Source organism: Corvus cornix, chromosome 3, assembly GCF_000738735.6.
Source record: "Corvus cornix cornix isolate S_Up_H32 chromosome 3, ASM73873v5, whole genome shotgun sequence".
NCBI classification, from domain to species: domain Eukaryota; kingdom Metazoa; phylum Chordata; class Aves; order Passeriformes; family Corvidae; genus Corvus; species Corvus cornix.
The window spans coordinates 31901340-31920917 of NC_047056.1; the positions used below are offsets into that span (position 1 = coordinate 31901340).

General features: G+C 38.9%; 1 protein-coding gene across 3 annotated transcripts in view; it reads right to left on the minus strand.

The window, feature by feature from the left end:
• PLD5 (phospholipase D family member 5) overlaps nt 1-19578 on the minus strand; it is a 183561-nt gene that overhangs the window by 93105 nt on the left and 70878 nt on the right. For 2 of the 3 annotated variants that reach the window (XM_010391776.4, XM_010391778.4), the window contains exon 2: nt 16581-16717. In XM_010391776.4, the coding sequence (XP_010390078.1) occupies nt 16581-16717 (137 nt within the window). Of the gene's footprint in view, nt 1-16573; nt 16720-19578 lie in introns of those variants that run through there. The other variant, XM_019281332.3, reaches the window with a different exon arrangement.

Sequence of the window (19578 nt, forward strand, 5' to 3'; positions counted from 1 at the left end):
GGCCACTTTGCATGCAATGTGATGACCTTCTAGTACTGGTTTGCTACAACATTGGCACTAAACTGTAGAACAATATTTACAACACACCTCATTAAAAAAAAGAGATGTGGATAGGAGAGCTCGGCGCTTTGCCACTGCTTTTGATCTTCAACAAAACCTAACACAGAATTTTTACTGAGTACTGAGGAACAATAACAAAAGGTTAGTTGTTTTGCCACTCTAACTCCAGCTATTTTGTATTCCTAACTCGTCACATGTAGGAAGAGTATCCCATGTTAGAGTCATTATTAACAACAGGCCAATCAGCATTCTTGCCTCGCTAGATGGTGAGACACATAGGAAGTCCATTAAGCTTGAATATGTCAAACAAATGTCCCTCTTCATTGTTACATTATTAGCAACAGTATGAGTTCAAAGAATTGAATTACCTGTAACCTGGAAGAGGGGGGAAAAAAGGTACATACCATCATCATGATGGATTGCTGGATCTGGAGAGCAAAGGAGAGGAAAAGAGAAGATGCAACAACAACAAAAAAGACTCTTATGAAGACAATTTACTTCTCATATGAAATAAGTTAGTTCCAAATAAAAGGTAACACTTGGAAAATGGATGTTTACTCTTTGATTTTTGTTACTGTTTAAACACTGCACCTATGTGCCTCCCAAAGAAAAGCAAACCATTTGTTGCTTGTAGATAAGTCTTTGAATTTGATTAAATACTTTTATTATCTTTAGTAGATTTTTCAAATAAACTCATCTTGGTTATAACTAAAAACAGTAAAGTCAGAATTCGAGAGTTAAGGCTCTGAACACAGCGGTTCCAGTTTACTTCCAGATGAAAGACACCATAGAAAGTTTTCTGTAAAGAATCTACAACTAACTCTTTCTTAGAATTGCTAGATGTATGTTATTTATCTTAATAGCATACTAGGTCAATATAAGAAGGGAAAACTTAGAGAAATGCTTTTTTTTAAAATTAGAACACACAAATACTCCACAAATGTATCAGGGCGACAATGAAGATAACACATACAACTGTAATATCATAACACAGCTAACTAAACTGCAGTCAGGCCCACTGGTAACTCCTCTATCTTGCAATATGGTTTCTCAGAGAAGCTTAAAGATAAAAAAGTTTGGTACAGCAACAGATTATCCAGCTGATGGGTCTTTGATTACCAAAGGATTACAAAGAAAAGAAGCAAGTCTGTGGTTGCTGAGATCAAAAAAAGCTAACCTACTCTTTTGTAATTAGTGCACACCTTCAGGGTACGTTTTTGTCAACACTACTGAGCTCCTCAAACAGTGTTAAACATCCCACATTTAACATTTTTCAGTTTCATTCCCCTGTGGGAGGGTACCATTTTTTCTGCCTTCTTTATATTTTGCTCCTATCAATAGGACTTCCACACTGTGCGTTGAAGACTGCAGACAGCTCTGTGTGACCCAGATTTTTCTGAGTAACTGGTGAGAATATTGTATGCCCCTTTCCTGACTACTCAGACTAAAATTAGACAATACTGAACTATATGTATTAATTCCATATTTGTGTACTGTTGAGATCACTACAGAAACTTTACTACAAAGAGCTCCTGTTTCTTGATATTGCTGAATCAATAAATGCTCTTGAAACACTCAGTATGCATCTCAGTAGTGTTATAAGGAAGTACACAGAAAAGACATTATTTTGGCTTACTATTTACACCTGTGTAAAGCATTCTGAAGGTGGTAGCGACAATCTTCAGAGAAAGTAATTTGCTGAACTGCAAAGTAGCCCTTTCCAAATCCTACCTTTCCTTGTTATGCATCACCTAATGTAAAACTGAGAGCTAAGACAAAATACAGCAACACATATACAGCAACGCAAATACAGCAGATGACTGCACTTCAGAGGAAATTTATCATGCCCATTATGCCTTTGCACACAGGGCAAAGGAGGACTAGCAGAGGGGGAAATTACTGCATTGTTTCAACAGAAAGTACATTATTACAGTGGGAAAAAGCAGAAATATAATCAACTCCTCCCTTTCTTTAAACCCTGGTTAAGGGAAGAAAATAACATCCTTCAAAACAGTCTCGAATATCAACTGTTACACAGCTGTTACATTATTTCAGATAAGAGATGAAAGAAAAATAGTTTTTAAATTTTCTGATCATGTCACTGCCTTTTCTAAAATCTGGACAAAGCACTCAGCACCACTTTCTTTCGCAACAAAGACAATTACTTTAGTTAAATCATCTTGCTTTTAAAGAAAAACCAAAACAATCTCTTTGACTCAATACTCTACTGACCAAGTCACGGGCACCACTCTGTGGATTTGACTTGGCCACTGCTCTACAGAGCACCAGTGGGTACGAGCAGTTAAAATATCTGCTGAAACAAAGCTGAGCCTTCTATCCTGGGCTTTTCTATAGAGCTTCTAAGTATTGCATGTAGGCAGGTGACCTCAGTGCCATTTTTGAGCCTAGGAAGCAGTCCTTCCTTTGCGCACCAACAGAGCAGAACATCACCTCTTAGCCCATTATTTGCTGTTTAAAAATAAAACTAAAAAAAAAAAGACATAAAGCAAACCCTTTGCACTAAGCCCTCAGGTGGCTGAAGAACCACAATATTAGTGAACTTACTAATGGTAAAAGCTTCTCTCCCATTGCTTAAAACTTAGCATTCCAGCTGTATCAACTACCATAAATCCTTATGCAGCACTGAAACATTTTGAAAAGCATTTCTTGGCATCTTGCCCTTCAGCACAAGAAAATTTGCATTTTTACAGCATTTCTGCCTGTCAGCACTACAACATTTTAATGGGTTTTGCAGCTGTGGGGAAAATTGAGAGCTGGTCAGCGGATTCTTATGGCAGACTGCTGAGAGACAAGTGCCTGAGGGTGCTGAGGCAGGAGAAACCAGCTGACCTGACCAGTCTTCACACTCCACAGAAAATTCAAACAGCACCTTTCACTTCCAATGAGTGTACCAAAACAAAGGCCCTTCCTGATCCATGGGCTCTGTGTAGCAAGGAACGTTAAAATCCTTACTTTTTTTTTTGCTTCATCTTAACAAAATAAGCAGCTTTCTGTAAGAACTCATCAAAAAACAAAAGCATAGCCAATTACAACTTCAACTCCCATAATCCATATCTAGTGTATCCGGTTTTAGTCACAGATCCCAGTAACTACTGCAGGCAAGAGCAAAATCAGAGAACCACAGGGTCCCAAGTGTCTCCTGGGGACAGCAGTGTGGCCGACTTAAAGGTGCTTCTTCAAAGGACATTACTTAAATGTAGGAGTGAAGGGCAGAGTGAGAGGTAGCAGCAATGCCAGGAACCAATCAGCACGTGGAATATCTCTGGAAGAGCTCCATGCTGAGGCGGCTGGCAGAAGAGGATTGCAGTACCAGGAGCTGCCATTCTGCAGGGGAGTCATTCAACATCTGGATGCCCAGTTTCAAAGCATGAATTAAGTTCAGGAATCCAAGTCCAAGTAAGGGGTTAAACACACTTTCCTCTGCTAAAAGCAGAATACCACTTCTTCTCCACAGTGTCTCTTGATTAAGCACTGATGTTGTATATTTCCCCCCAAAAGACATCCCTTGGCCAACCCAAGAAGAGTCTGTCTTGTTTCAGTCAGTACACCTTATTAAAGCCTACTAATTGCTGTCACAAAATACAATCCTTCTCAGGAGTAAAGAGCTGGTATATTTTGATTTCAAGTCTAATAAAATTGGCATCACATAAGCACATTGACTGGATTAACTATCTTATGACACAGTCTTCCAGTAATTACACCAAAACTAATTAGCCAAATTCTCATCTTAACCTAATACTTAAAACTGTGAATTCATTTGATATTTGCAGCACTGTGGCCAAAACAGATTTATCCTCCAGACACTCTCAGTCTCCAAATATAGACTCGAGATAGTTCATCTAGGCAGGGAACACGCATGTGTGTGGGAGGGAGTCTGAAAACGTTCCAAGGAATGGAGTTTATGCCACTTTCTAAACCACTGGGGGATAGGGAAAGACCACAGAGGCCTGCAATGAAAAGCCCAAGGGAAGGGCAAGCACACCGTCAGAATCTCACACAGCCAAACCCAAATGACAAGGTAAAGAAAGAGAGAAGGAAAACAAGTTATAGATGTCTGTCAAGGGGAAGGAAATTTTTAAAAGTGCAAAAAGTAAGAAAGCAATGAGGAAACATCTCTGTTGCATGACAAGATTCAATCAGTGTGTACGCCAAGAGAAAATGAAGCACACACTAGCAGTAACATGAACTACTTCCAGTCAGAGTTTGTAGATAAAGTATTAACAATTTAACACACCACCATTCATTATTCAAAACATCCACAGTCACATGAAAGTTCTTGAAATCTAGCTTGCTTCTCAGGTTTGATGTTAATGAGAGGAATGGCATTCCCTGCATTAAAGCTTGCCAGTATCCTGCCTATGCGACAGCCACAGTGCCTCTGTCATTTTCCTAACATCAAGGTGTTACATCACTCAGTGCTTAAAAAAAATTTAAAACCTCACCCTTGTAAAGAGCAGATCTGTAGCTCACATTGTCACATCATAGACAGCTAGGTGCTACATTGAAGGGTAAACTACAAAAACATGAGAATCCTGAGGATCTGAGGTGAATTGAAATGAAGAAAGATAAGGTAAATTTTGCAAAACTTCTACAAAAAAAAAAAGAAACAGTGACCCAATTCTGTTGAATTTAGAATAAGAAATTTATCTGCCATTGCTGTTTATTATCTAGAATGCCATATATACCATTAACCAAGAGGCACTACATCATTTTTCTGGTTTTCTCTGCTCACTACCATACTGTAATTGAAGATCTCCAGGATATGCTTATCAAAAACCCCATACAATTGCGTTGTCTACATCTTTCAAAAGTTCATGCTTAATCTCTAGACATGAAAGGACAAGGACACCATCAGAAGAAAAACTTCTTTTAAACCCTGATTTTAGTTACCAAATGCACATTACCTGTCCCACTTTCTCTTTAGTTTTGAGAAAGGACCAGCCAATTTTTATTTTATTTAATCACTTTTTGCCCATTAGATTTCTGACCCCCTACCAGGAATATGGAAAGGCTGAGCTAGTTTTTATTTCTGTTCTAAATATCTTCATTGGAGTTTGATGCCACAGTTCTAACATATTCTCAATTTATACACAAAAACACCCTTGTACTACCAAGTTTGTTTTCTCAACATCTTATTTGTTTATACACTCTTTAATCCTGAGCTGACATTTTCAAGATTCATTATCTATAAATGTTATTAGATCTTCCAAATACAACAGTCTGCCCCAGATGAAGTGCCTGTTTCCTGACAGTGACTCCAGGCAATGAACCTAAATGGCAGCTGGAGAAGCTCTGCCCCCAACCCGTGGCAGGCAGTTTCCTTCCTAACAGAGACGAGGACAGCAATGCTGCCCTCCGTAGGTGAAGCCATTCTTGCCCCTGTCGTGCCTAAGGAAATCCAGCTGCACCCTTCAGGAACACCCTGCATATCCATGAGTCAGGAATCAGGAGCTGAGACTTCTCAGCACAACAGTAAGTGCTCACTTGGTACCTGTTTAGCTACGGAAAAGAATCTCAGCCTCTTTCTTTTGTTTGTACCGTTAAGTCTTGAGTAAATAACATTACTATGATTTTCAAATTATGTAAAATTCAAGAGCTGAGGTATCTAGTCAGTCCTGTATCAAGCCATGTAGCAGCCACACAAGCCCCTCTCATCAGCTGTTATGTCTATTTAGCTCTTTTGAGCAGCAACCCATTCATTGTTCACCCATCTGTAAAACACACTGAAATACCCTAACAGAACAACTTTAAAAAGCCTCTCAGAACAACAACAAATATCGTATAAATAGCCCTTGTTATATGCATTAATTAGTTAACCAGATGTTCTTATTTTATTTCTACATTCAGTTTGTGACTATGTTCATACTAAAAACTTTTTATAAGGCTTGAATATGGCAAATAATTACAGGGACTACTACACCTTTCTTTTTTTTTTTTTAAATAACAAAATCTATGTTGTCTTTTTATTTCCTTCTATACAACCCTTGCTCCTCCCATATGGACACTTTGTAACTGTAAAGAGCAACATTAATTTGGACTCAATAATCACATATCAATACACAAGAAGTGGGAATTTTATTGCTACTATTTTTCTCTTGGCCCATGCATCTTTCTAAAAGGCCCTGATTATCTTGGTATGACTTGAAATGGATATACGTCTTAGCTTATGGTGGTAGAAACCAATCAAGAATCAAAATATTATTTTTCCTCATAACTAAGCATGATTTTATGGTGTTAACAATAATTGAATGAGAATCTTCTAAGTAAGAGCTCTCTTATCCAGAATAGAAATTAAATTATATTCTATGATGTTGGCATTTACACAATCCAACAATACCCTAAACTTAATGAATGCCCTTCCTGCCCAGCAAGAACAAACAAAACTGCTTTGCAAAACAACAAAGGAAAATTGAAGGTAAAAACTTTAGTCAGCAACTATTTGAAATCAGCACTGCAAATTCAGCAGATACAGTCAAGGTAGGAACAGTAATAAAAATCCACAGATGAAAAGAATAAAGTACTTAAAGTATCCATTCCCAAAGGACATTGCCAGCACTCAAATTACAGAGGCAAGAGTCTATGGAAATGTTCCAGGATACCTTAGGAGTACTAAGATAGGTTTAACTACTGTCAGATGGTTTTACGTGGTATCTATTTGTATTTCTGTTTTGTTGTTGGTTTAATTTTGGTTTTGGTTCATGGGGCTTGTTTGTTTTGGTTTTTATGGTAATTAAGTTAGGTCCATCCAGAATTGCATCTGATTAAAATTGCATCTTTAAAACTTGTTGCATCCTAGTTAAAATCTTGGGGGGAAAAGAAAGGAAAACTGATAGGTCCATTTCTGGCCAAGATGAAGAAAGTCAGGAAGCTCTTCCCGTAATAGACACAAGCCATGTAGCCTGATAAAGCAGTGTTTTAAGAACACCACAGAATTAAAAAAACCAAACAAAACAACGCCCTTCTAGGTCTTAGTAGAAAGCATTAACTGAATTATTGGTATTTACCCTATGGAATACATTTTAATAGCAAAATCCTGACTCTCAAAAAACACCTGAAAACATAAAACCTCCCTCAAATATTAGAAGTACTCTTCTGTCTGGAAATTCCACCATGGCCAGAGCAGTACCTCTGACACAGAACCACTTCGCTGCCCATTTTAGGTATTCATGTGACTCTTCTCAAGAGCAAACTGAAAAACTCACTGTTTTCTCCTCTCCTGTCAGACATGAAGAAGTCTTTTCACATGCAAACAGATATGTCCCTAGAGAAAAGAACAGTTTGTCTGATGTCACACAGAGGTTACATCTCTACTGCTTTCCCACACCATTCCCCAAAGCTGCTGTAGCAATGGACTGGCTCCAGTTTTGGCAGCATGTCTTGGCCCAAAACTGGAAGGTGTATAGGGCTATCCTTGAGGGGGCTCACATGTGTCTTGAAATACACCAGATGGGGCAGCTCTTGCAGTCTGTCACTGTTCCAGTGGCGCTGGCTGCATCTTTGAGGAGACACTTCCACTAGTCCAGCACTTCAGCCTCCATTGCCCCAAATACATCACCTCAAGTATCCTCTAAAGCATTTACTGAACCCTACCCTCCACCAGCATCTGCAATGAACTCTAAAACATGCACTGCCAAGCTGATACAAGTGACCCAAACTGGCTGAAGAAAGGACTAGAGTTTCTGACAGTGAACAAAATCCAAATCATGGCTGCCTGCCTCATGCAGGTGACACATTCATTCTTGCCTTAAAGTGTCATGATCAGTTATGAAATTTATGCATATTCATATTTTGCTAAACTACTGATAAAAGTGCATTTTTCTCCAATACTCAGCCAGTAGAAGAGTTCTAAAAATTATTCTTATTCAAGCCCAGCTGACTTGAGGAGCTATTTCATAAATAACAACAAAGAAAGTTTTTTAAAACTCACTTTATTTTCCCAACAGGGAAAGAAATATTTTGAATATTTTAAAGAAATATTTTGATAAATCAGTGAAAATCAATTAACTATATACCTGCCAAACTGACAAAAGATACCAGATATCATCTGTGGTCATATGTATGAGTGTAACATACTTATTCCAAGAGTTCCAAGCAGATCTAGAAAAACAGTAAAAAGTCAAAGCCAACACTTCCAATGTGCCATTAAATATCCACCAAAAGTTTAGTCTGAGGCAAGATGAATCCTCCCCCTCATATCAGAAGGCATGCAAATCACTGATGGTTCTTAGAAGAGCCATTTCAACACTTAGTACGTGAAGAAATCAGCTTTAAACCTACCAAATTATGATGCTGTCAGTCATAAAAACTCACTTTGAGCTGTAAAACAATTTTGAAATAATCTTATTTGGAAAGGACTGGTCATTAAATAGAGAATAAATGACAGATCTGCATCTGGCACAAGCCAAAGCTGGTATTTGAGCATTATTTTTTTTGTTTTACGGTCTGGTTGACAGGAAGCAAATTAATTATGGGAAAAAACCCTAAAACATAAAATGAAAAAATACTAATGCTAATGAAACATTTCTCCAGTGCCTTTTTTTACCCTTGGTCAAGACAATTGGATGTGGGTAAGTTGAAAAAAGGAAGAAAACTCATATTCTCCTGATTAACACAGGTCATTGACATCTTGCCCAACATTCAAGAGTACTTTTTATCTGACACGTTACACACAATGATGCTCTGACTAACTAGAGAGATGTGGACATACAGAGACCATATCAGAGACCACGGAGAGGTGACTCTGGCTTCACCTAAATTTCACCCATGCATTAAGAGGAAAATAAACCAGGAAGGAAATCTTCAGAATAAGAAAGAAAAGCTCTAAACGTTTCACCAAAATATGTCTTCCTGTACATGTAAAGAGCATCTGCTAAAAACGGTCCGAACAAACCTCAACCAGCTCTCCCTGATGCCTCCCAGCAGGGCATTAACGCCAAGAGCCGCTGCCCTTGGGGTACAACCCCAGAGCCACCACAGCAAAGGGAGCTGCACGTGGCTGGGGAGAGTCAGCTCAAGCCCACCAGACCCAACAGTTCTGCACAACGCTTTAGGCTTCAGCAGGGACCACACCTGCTGCTTCTTAAGCGTGGCACTGCCCAGGTGCTCGGCAAGGCAGGCTCCGGCACCCACTCAGCAGGTCACAGAAATCATCAAGCATGATACACTTGCCCTCCTGAGGAGTATCAAATCATGCTAGCCCAGAGGACACTCACAGCGCTGCCCTAGGATAAGACCCAGAACGCAATACATCTAATGTAATCTGACAGGATAATAAGTATCTTTTTCATATACTGCTCTGAGGGCAGAGAAGCAATTAAAAATAAATAGTGTCACTGGAACAGGTGCTTTCTAGGATCTGATGCAAAGTCAGCTCTGGCTGAATGAACAAGTCACCCTGAAATGGAGCATGAACTCAGGCAGATTCTACAACAATTTTTAGCCACTTTTAATGCCTTTCCCACAAGCAAAAGGAAGAAGGATTTATCAGGGATATACATCACACATATTATTATGCTGTGTGGCTATTCTCACCAGGGAGAACAAAAACCTCTCTGAAATGTCACAAATTGGTTTTCAAGATCATGAGAATAATTTTAGATTTAATAACTCTCTTTAGTATAGCCTTACAATCTGGTATAGAAAATGACCTCAGAAATCTTTTGAGTTCTGCTTGGATGAAGTAATTTCAGTCTTCTGAAGACATTAAGGTGAAAAGAGAAAAGAACAAATTAAGCTGAGAAGGGAGAAAGGGAGAAAAAAAAAACAGAAAAGAAAAAGATCTAATCATAGAGCAGTTCCAGCAACCTACACATGAGAAAGGATACTCTCAACATATGAATTGCTCCTTTATCCCACCTGCATTACCTAGAAACCTTGAAGTAATTGGAATTTGATTTTTATTAGCTTGGAACATTTTCTCTGATATCAGTTCATAAATTCTAAGTCATAAAAGGAGAAATAAACACATACTTAAAAAGGTAACTTACAAGAACACAAAATATGTTAATATCTGCCTTTAATCCTAAATAGCATGTATCATAACAGGAAAAACTGCCTTAAGGAGACTCTAGAGCCCTCTGTCCTAAACTCCACAGAAAATAATTAGATTTAACAGAACAAAGAGTAGGGAAAAGAGTAGGTTTGTGTGTTTGAACAAAACAAGTGGAAGCCCAGACCTATTTGATACAATGTAATTAACAATGAACTATCTACTGGGAGTAATACAGACAGAACAAGACCTAAACAGATCAGGAGTTTTGTCACTCATTTATTAATATGTGAAGATATTCTTTATAGCTGAAAGTAAATGCAAAACAAAAGAAAAATTGTCCTTTTTATTATTATTATTTGGCACCAAAACAAAGGAAAAAAATTGTACTCTGTACAGGTACTGAGGAACTGTATCAGTACTGTACTGTTAATACACTACCTTTTCCATTGAAATCCATTTTGAAAAATGAAAAATAAAAGGTAGTATAAGTAGAATTTCTTCTTGTGCAAGTGTGTTGAAGTAGTGATTTCCCTCCCTGGCTTTGGATGTTGAATGGACTTGCATGAGGTACACCAGGTCTTTGCAGTGTCCAGTCAAGAAACTTCAATTGAAAATGTATTCCTTCTTTTGATGCAAAAATAAAAATGACTTCAAATAGAGATCATCTGAAAAATTAGGAGGTTTTGTAGCTCATTCTCTGTATCACTCAAAACCAAGAGGAAAACAGTCACTCTAGAATTATTAAGGTTGGAAAAGATCTTAAAATCACCAAGTCCAACCATTAACCCAGCACCACCCTGTTCACCACTAAACACGTCCCTGAGCCCCATATCTGTAAGTCTTTTAAATACCCCCAGGGATGGTGATTCTACCACTTCCCCGGGCAACTTATTTCAATGCTTCATAACCCTTTTGATGAAGAAATTTTTTCTAATATCCCACCTGAACCTCCCCAGGTTTGAAGCCATTTCCTCTAATTCTGTCACTTACCTGTGGGAGAAGAGACTGACCCCCATCTGGCTACAGCCTGTTTCAGGTGGTTGAAGAGAGCAGTAAGGTCACCCCTGAGCCTCCTGTTGTCCAGACTAAGCAACCCCAGCTCCCTCAGCTGCTCCTCATAGGACTTGTGCTCCAGACCCTTCCCCAGCTCCGTTGCCCTTCTCTAGACTCGCTCCAGCCCCTCAGTGTCTTTCCTGCAGTGAGGGGCCCAGAACTGAACACAGGATTCAAGGTGTGTCCTTGCCAGTGCCGAGTACAGGGGGCAATCACTGCCCTGGTCCTGCTGGCCACACTATCCCTGATACAGGCCAGGTGCCATCGGCCCTCTTGGCCCCCTGGGCACACGCTGGCTCATGTTCAGCTGCTGTCACCAGCACCCCCAGGGCCTTTTCTGCTGGGCAGCTTCCAGCCACTCTGCCAGGGCCTGCAGTGCTGCAGGGGGTTGTTGTGACCCAAGTGCAGGACCCAGCAGCTGGCCTTAGTGAACTTCATACCTTTGGCCTTGGCCCACTGATCCAGCCTTTCCAGATACCTCCTCAGAGCCTTCCTACCTCCAGAAGATCAACACTCCGCTCAAACTGGTGCTGTCTGCAAACTGACTGAGGTAGACTTGATCCTCTAGTCCATCATGTTGACAGAAAGCATTTTTATGCCAAGTGGAATAGTTATTTTGTAAATAGAAATCTTCAGTTGCTCTTTAACAGGCTTGTTTTCAAAATCTGAGCATCTTGTTCTGTTTAGACATTTAACTATTATGCTTGTCAAAGTTTGTTTATTAAATAGAAACCAGTCAATATAAACCTTGCTATGTTCAGAACCCACGCATCACAGAGAAAATCTCCTCCACAATAAGCCAGGGGCAAAGCACTTCCAAGGTAAATGAATGTAAGCATGTGCTGCAGTATGCTTATTTAACAGGGCTGCAAAACCCTACATGGTTAAATAGCAGAGTAGTTGAAAGAAAGATTTATAAAACAACAGAAAAAATCAATTGCGGGCCCTTTTTCACAACTGGAGAATAACCATCTAATGAAATTGAAAGCAGTGCATGCAACACACAATAATTGTTCAATATAAATAATTATTGTATACAACCAGATTTAATCTCTGAAACTCAGTGTTGCAGGGTACTGTTGAATTCTAAAGCTTTGCATGTCAACAGGAAGATTCAGCTCCTCTCCAGGATACAAACCCTTATCCAAAACAATCCAAACAATATCTAAAGCAATCACAAACACTGCTCAGGTATCATCACCTACTTGTTTTAGAGCAGAAGTGGTCAAAGCCTCCCTATAATCAAGAAGTGAACTAAACAGGCTTTGCTACTCCTGTCATATAGAACAGCAAATTCCTCCAATGCAAATCCAAACACAAAAGAACAAGTGCCTTTATTATGTATGACTCTGAGGAGAAGAGAAATGACCAAAACAGCATCACTGGAATAGAATGCAAGACAGAATCTGCCTTGAAAACGCACACAAACAGAAAGCAAGAAAATCCTTCCACTTACTATCAGAGAAAGGCAATATTGAAAAAAATTATCATGACAACAGTTTTAGTTTTAGCTTGGGAAGCATGGAAAGTAGCTACCATTGCTTTCCTTTCCACCTTGTTCTGCAGTCTCTCTAAAGAGATAGGGCCAAACCCACAGCCAGAGGCAGGCACTATGCCAGCTGCTACCACTGCTTCAACAGATATTGGAAAAGCCAGTGAGACAAGGATAATTGCGGGCATGTGCAAACTCTGTAGGAACCCTAGCATGACTATCAGCACCAACAAGCAGGAGAAGAGGCTCAAGTTGAGCCTTGAACAGCTCAACTTACTGTTAATAAATCAAACGACCTTGGTTCCAATAGTTTGGATAGCAGACAATCTCTTAATAACTGTAATTTCTTCTGTTTCCCAGATTGCCATTTTTAGAGTTTATCAGTCAATTCCAAAAAAGTCAAGTAAGTCTTAACTGACGTTATATCAGAGGCTAGCCAAGATTTATTCACAATAGATCAGCCATTAAAAAGTACTATTTTCAAATTACAATAATCTAATTTTATAGATTCAGTGTCTAATGGACCCACAGCAAGACAGGCAAAATTCCCAGACTGCTAAGCATATCCTCCTAACAAGTGTCATCCATCAGGGCTGCCTAACAACATTATTGTGGATGTCTCAAGAGAATTATTTCCAGCACATACCAAGCACAAACTGCAAAGCCTGAACTTTTCACAGTCATTGCTACTTTTTTATTCCTTAAATTTCAATCAGTTGCCATTCCTTTTAATAGGATGGGTACCATCAATCCCTCCAGCAATCAGAAGAAAATATGCAAAAAAGCCTGATTTTCCACTCCTGACTTATTTTTGTTACAAAACCCTCAAGAGAAATGAATACATCAATAAAGAGTAAGGTCATTTTGGGAACACATGCAGTAAGTATGCCCCACATAATAAGAGTTTAGGGAATGGTTTATAGAAGAGGAACCTCATGTTGAATTACAACAAGCAGATCAGAAAAGCTGCATTTGTGTTCCTGAAAAATCCAATCACAACAACAGAGATGTAAGCTTTACTGGAAAACACCATTTGCAACATACCTCAAAGATTCCTCTCTCAGGCTACAAAAAGCTCTAGACTCTAAAAATGTCTTCCTCTTACGTTCTCTTTCTCTCTCTTAAAAATCCTATTTTTTGACACAAGCTCCAAAACTTTCTAGCCAGAGAACTTTTCTAGACCACAGTTCTATTTCAGGTGTATTTTCCTTTAAAATAAAAACACAGAAATTAAATTTTCCAAAGAAAAGGGCCATTAACAAACCATCAGCAAAGTTCTCAAATCAACAGCATCCCTTCCCATCAACATTCTTTACAAAATCAGTTAAAATCAAAAAAAGAATTCTATGCTCATACATACAAACTTACATTTGACAAATACTTCAAAAAAAAAAAAAAAAGGATCATCTGTTACCATTCTGTCTCAGCACATCCTGCAAATTTAAGCCCCTCCTTCTGAATGTCAGTGAAAGTACTCACACAGCAGAAATGTAAGAATTCAATAACTCTTGTCTTACTTATTAAAAGCGCTTAGCCCAAGTACTAAATACATGCCATTGGCAGCAATTGATTTGTGACACTTCAGTTGAGTCTGCAATTTATTTAACACATAAAGGACCCTGGGTTCATTGTGTAGGGAAGGACTCAATGTTAGCAGGTAGGAGCTGCCAGCACTTGGATACTGTTATTAGAACTGGTTAAGGCAGTTTTTACACACAGCATTTATGTGCCTTCTGGTTCAGGCATTAGTAGCTAGATCACGCACTTGAATCACTCTGTGAAAGGCACCTTAAAATAGAGCTGGGGTCTGAGTTCACTTTTATCCCTGTAAACGCAGAGCAGTTTAATTGACTCTTATGTTTAAAGTCAGAGTGCTGAATTTAGTCTCAGGCTCCTCTAACACAATCCAGGAGGGGACAAGACTGACACATGTGAACCAACAAAAAACACTGAGCAAAGGCAAATATTCTTCGGAGGGGCAGATTGCTGTAACCCATACAAAAAGACAGAAGAAATTAATCTCTCACATAGAAAAAATAATATCCCTGTTTTTCATAGCACTGTGTATCATTTCTACTCCATCTTTTCTTCCCTTTGAAGAATACAAAGTGAAGAAGGTGAAGTCCTTCCTTGGCTAGGCACAGCTACCCAGAACAAAATGGGAACCATTAGTTAATACAACTAATAGGAAACATGGTGCAGTAGTTTCCAAGTGTGTTGAAGTTGTTAGCAGCACATTAAAGCCAATGAGCAGAAAGACCTTCCCCTCATCTGACCTAGTTCTGTCAAAGATTCACACATGGAGACAGTGGGTGTAGAGGTGCCACATGCAGTATCTTCAAAAATTTTGGAAGGCAACATCTCACAGTGAAAGACACCTAAGACGTTGATGGGGAAAGGAAAGCTGGTTGAACTCTAGAAAATTCAGAGAAGATATCAGAAGGTTGCCCAGACCTGTAGGCGTAAAACAAAGTGAACAAAACTAAACCTAAAAACAATTCTGGGAAAAAGTGCCAGAAGGACAGTTGGTTTCAGGACAAAGCTACCTGATGCTGCAAGTATATTCCATCTGAAAGGAGATACAGACTTAAAGAATCCTCTTGGTTTTGGGTCGTTTCTTTTTTTTTTATTAAGTAGCATGCAAAAAATAATATAAAAACCCATTACAATTGAAAAACCATAATCACATTTTCTGGATTCTGAATTAATGCTGTCTGCAGGGTGACAGGTGCAGCATAAAAAGGCACTGTCCCAAAAGAGTTGTCACACAAAATGAACAAAGAATAGCAGAAATGAGTACCGAAGGCTCAAAGAAACATTAATCTTTCATTAAAGTATTCTAAAATGCAAATGTCAATTACCTCCTACCCACTGTACACCTAGTCATTGGTAGCTCAGTAGATTCTGCACAAACAATGGAACAGGGTGCCCAGAAAGGCTGTGGAGTCCATCCTTGGAGCTACACAGAGCATGAGTGTGCACATGCCTGAGCAATCTGCTGTAGCTGACTGTTCTGAGCGGAGTCACGGACTGGAGGATGCCCAGAGGCCCCCTCCCACTCCAGCAATTCCATGATCAGATTAGAATGGATTTCTGAGAAGTTATTTAATAATGACTGTTTTTTTCTCAAAGTGGATTAGCGAGGGTGCTCTGTATAAACGTTAAAGTCTTGAAAGAACCCAAACAGAATACAACTGGGAAGGAAGTCTACAAATGATTTTTAAGTCAGCTTGGTGGACAGAAGAGGATCTGGGACAGTATGACCCAGGAAAAGCATTGGTGATCACTAATGAACAGATTCACAGAGAAAGCTGACAGTGAGTAGCAGCAAAATGAGATTCAGTCTGGAAATGAAAGGCCCAAAAAATGAATCACCTACTTAAATCAGTTCTGTTTTAAGAACCAAAAGTAAAAAGATATACACAACCATGGCAGGTGTCTGAGGCAAATCTTAATTCAACACTGTCAACACTCGTCTCTCTGATCATATCACCAATTTCCTTCACAGTTCATAGGTAAGCCACTGTGTTTATAAGGGAAATGCAACAAACAGGAAATAGAAAAGCTTCCTCTACACAGAAGAGACAGCAATCTTAGGTCAAGAGGCATCAGTGACCTTTCTGGAGAAAGAAGTGCTCTTGATGAGACAAAGAATTGGGAACTAGGTGATCCACCTCAGTAGTTAATCACTGAAACTTAATGGACTTTGGTTCAGGCTTACAAAATAACTGATCTAACTCCAAGGTCTTGCTCAAAACATACCACCTAAAATAACTTGAAGAAGTGTCCTTTATTTTGTTAAACTAACCTCCCAAACCAGAAATTCAAAATGAGAAATCATTTCTTCCTCTGTTAGTTGCTCTTCCCAATACCACAGGACTATGGCAATTACTTCATGCCCTTATATAACACACATATGTTCCTTTCCACCCCAAAAGAGAAGTTTTGTTTGTTACCTCTTACCGACAGTTATTTTGACAGTTCTTTTCTGAGAGTCCATCCTCATCTTCTCCCATAATATCCACTGCCGAAAATATCAGTGCAACCAGAATTGCAAAGCAGCATACCAGTGCAAAGATCACAATGCATCTTTGCTGGGACTGAAAGAGATTAAGATTAAAAAAGTTTTAATGGCATGAGCACATTCTAGTCAACTACTTGAGACTAAAACTTTTACATAAGATCTAAATTTCTTTGAAGACCATACTGCCATAGCTGTCAACATGAAACACACCTCAGGATGAAAACACTCTCAAAACTGTCCTTCATGTATCACCTTGAGATGTATTTTAAATGTCTCAGACACTGTTAAATAATTCATGTCACAAATAATATTCATAATTTAAACTGCTTTCTGTTTGTACCAGAAGGAAAGCATTATGCATTAAAATAATGACTCCTACATTAACGACGTATTTTCTGATTGTGCCTTGCAGGTAAAGTACACATTTGGGATGGCACTTAGAAGTTTCATTGTGTTTGGCTGAAATAAAATGTCATTGCAAAAAGAGCAAAGTTTCTTTTTTTGCTACAAAAAGTACCTGACATTGTCAGTATGACTGTCACAGCCACTCAGACACTTTGGCTAGTCCTTGCCCCACAGTATTTATAATATGATGAAAACAATTTCACAGATGATAGATAGGATTCAAGGAAACAACAGGAGGCTGTTGCTCAGTATGATCGGTAATGCCCTCCACATCTCCGATTAAATATTAAAACATGGCATAGCACTACGTTATGAAATCTTGCAGTAATAAATCAGATGCACCTGGTAGCGCCCTAGATAAATGTGAAATCTCCTAAAGCAGTCTCTTGACATGCAATTTACAGAAAGGATATTCTATTCTGAAGCCAAATGTTCAACAAATATACTGTGCATTTTTCTACTGAAGTAAATTTAAACAAGACCACACACATAAAAATATCAATGTCTAATGTCTGTTTCCACAGTTATTTTCTTAATTTTCATTACTGCCCTGTAATTAAAATGTCACATAGAGGAAAAAGCCTCATAAAGGAATGGGAAAGGGGGGAAGTGCACAGGAAAGCATGGAAAGTGTAAGGGAAAGGAAACAACATCATGCTTGCAGCTGATAACCAATTTCATAGAATTTCCATTGTTTCTGACATTTTGTTTAAGAGGCTGTAAGTTTCAGAGTAATAAGAACATTTTCCCTTACACATAAAGAAAAAGTCTAACTTCTTTTTAAATAAAAAAACCTCTAAAACTTCCCAGCTAGTGCACTTCTCAGGAGAAACATGCTCATGTTTCATTTCAGAACAAATCAGATATAAAGATTTTTATTTCAGTCTGAGAAAATCCAAAACACAGCAAATGTCTTCTTCAGACAAACAGGAGAAAACTCATCTGAAATTTAGTGAAAAATGTATCCTTTTATCTAACAGTAACACTGAATGTGTGGCTGAGGTTATATGCATATTTTAAATATAATGCACATTAGACACTTTTATACATTTCAAATATATGTTTAAATCTGTATTTCTAATATATTAACTAAAATCTTACAAGAAAGCAGCATAAGAAAATGTTCCTCAGCCATAAAAAAGCCTACTTAGGAAATAAATAAAATGTGGGAAGTTTTTTTTCTGCTGCTAGGTAGAATCATGGCAACTTTTGAAAAGAGTTGTAAACTACTGCACCTGGGTGTCCAGAACTAAGGCTGCACATTGGGACTTAAGAGAAAATTGTTAAACACTGTCTCACTGCCTCATACTGTTGGGAAGAAAAACTAAAAAGTGCCAGAGAAAAGTAGGTATTCAGGTCTGGGACATTGCTCTATGCCTTCTCCTCATCAGGCCGCTTCAGACTCCTGTTAAGATGACCCTTGTCTCATGCAGTTTTTTTGCAGTACTGCAAGTGTATTCACAGAAACTGTTTGATGCAGGTTCCTCCATGCACTGAATGTATCACCACGGCAGCAAGATAGCAAAGCTGCTCCCCTAACCAGCAAACCAAAAAGAGCCTGGGCTCGTTTTCTAGTCCCTAAGAGCAGTGGATGTGACCCAGCAGGGCTCACAACAATAGGGCTCTTTTTCCTCCCAAATCAGGCTAACTGCAGCCATTCTACACACTGGGACTAGCTCTGAGTTACTCTGGATAAATTTGTAGCACAAGCATCCTAGCTGCCACATGGTGTGAAAAACTTCATACTACTGCTCCAGGGAATAACTCCCATCTTCTTGTTACGTGGCCATGCAAGCTGCACAACAACTACACAGAGTAGTGGGATCACTGGACCAGCAGGAACCACATCAGCCTTTGATGCTGGGCCACTACACGCGGAGACAGCAGGAGATGCTTCACTAAAAGGTGGGCCACAGTGTTGTAAGTCATAACACACCTCTAGAAACCTCTTAACATTCTTAAAGCTTGAAGGCCAAATCCATGTAAAATCTACAGTGTACCAACAATAATATGGTATCACAAGGAGGAGAGGGTGTCGGGGAAAAAAGGTAGCTGCAACAGATGCTTTAAGTTCAATACCAGGAAATTTTATGGTAGCAATTTCTAGGTGCTCATGTTAAAGCAATATGGAAAGGGGAAGTCAAAATAATTCTGAATGGATCCTCCTAATCTAGCATTAATTTCCATTCCACATAGTTTTGGGGAACATATTCAAGGTTTCTTGACTTCTGCTTTGTAGCTGAAAATCGTATGAAGTTTAAATCCCTGTTCTTTCATGTATACAGCTCATCAAACTCTGCAGTTGGAGTGACTGCTGCTCCCTGTAAGCAGTACCAACTCACTACCATTAGTAAGACCACTGCTATTCTACAAGCACTAAAATAAAGACAGAACCACACAAACCTATTTTACTGCTCTTATTTTCAGAGCTCCTTTGTATTATGCAGTTGTCTTTGACAACTATAATGGATTAATTATTTCACTTTTTCTTAAGTACCAGCTTAACAGTATGATAACAAAGAGCATAGGGAA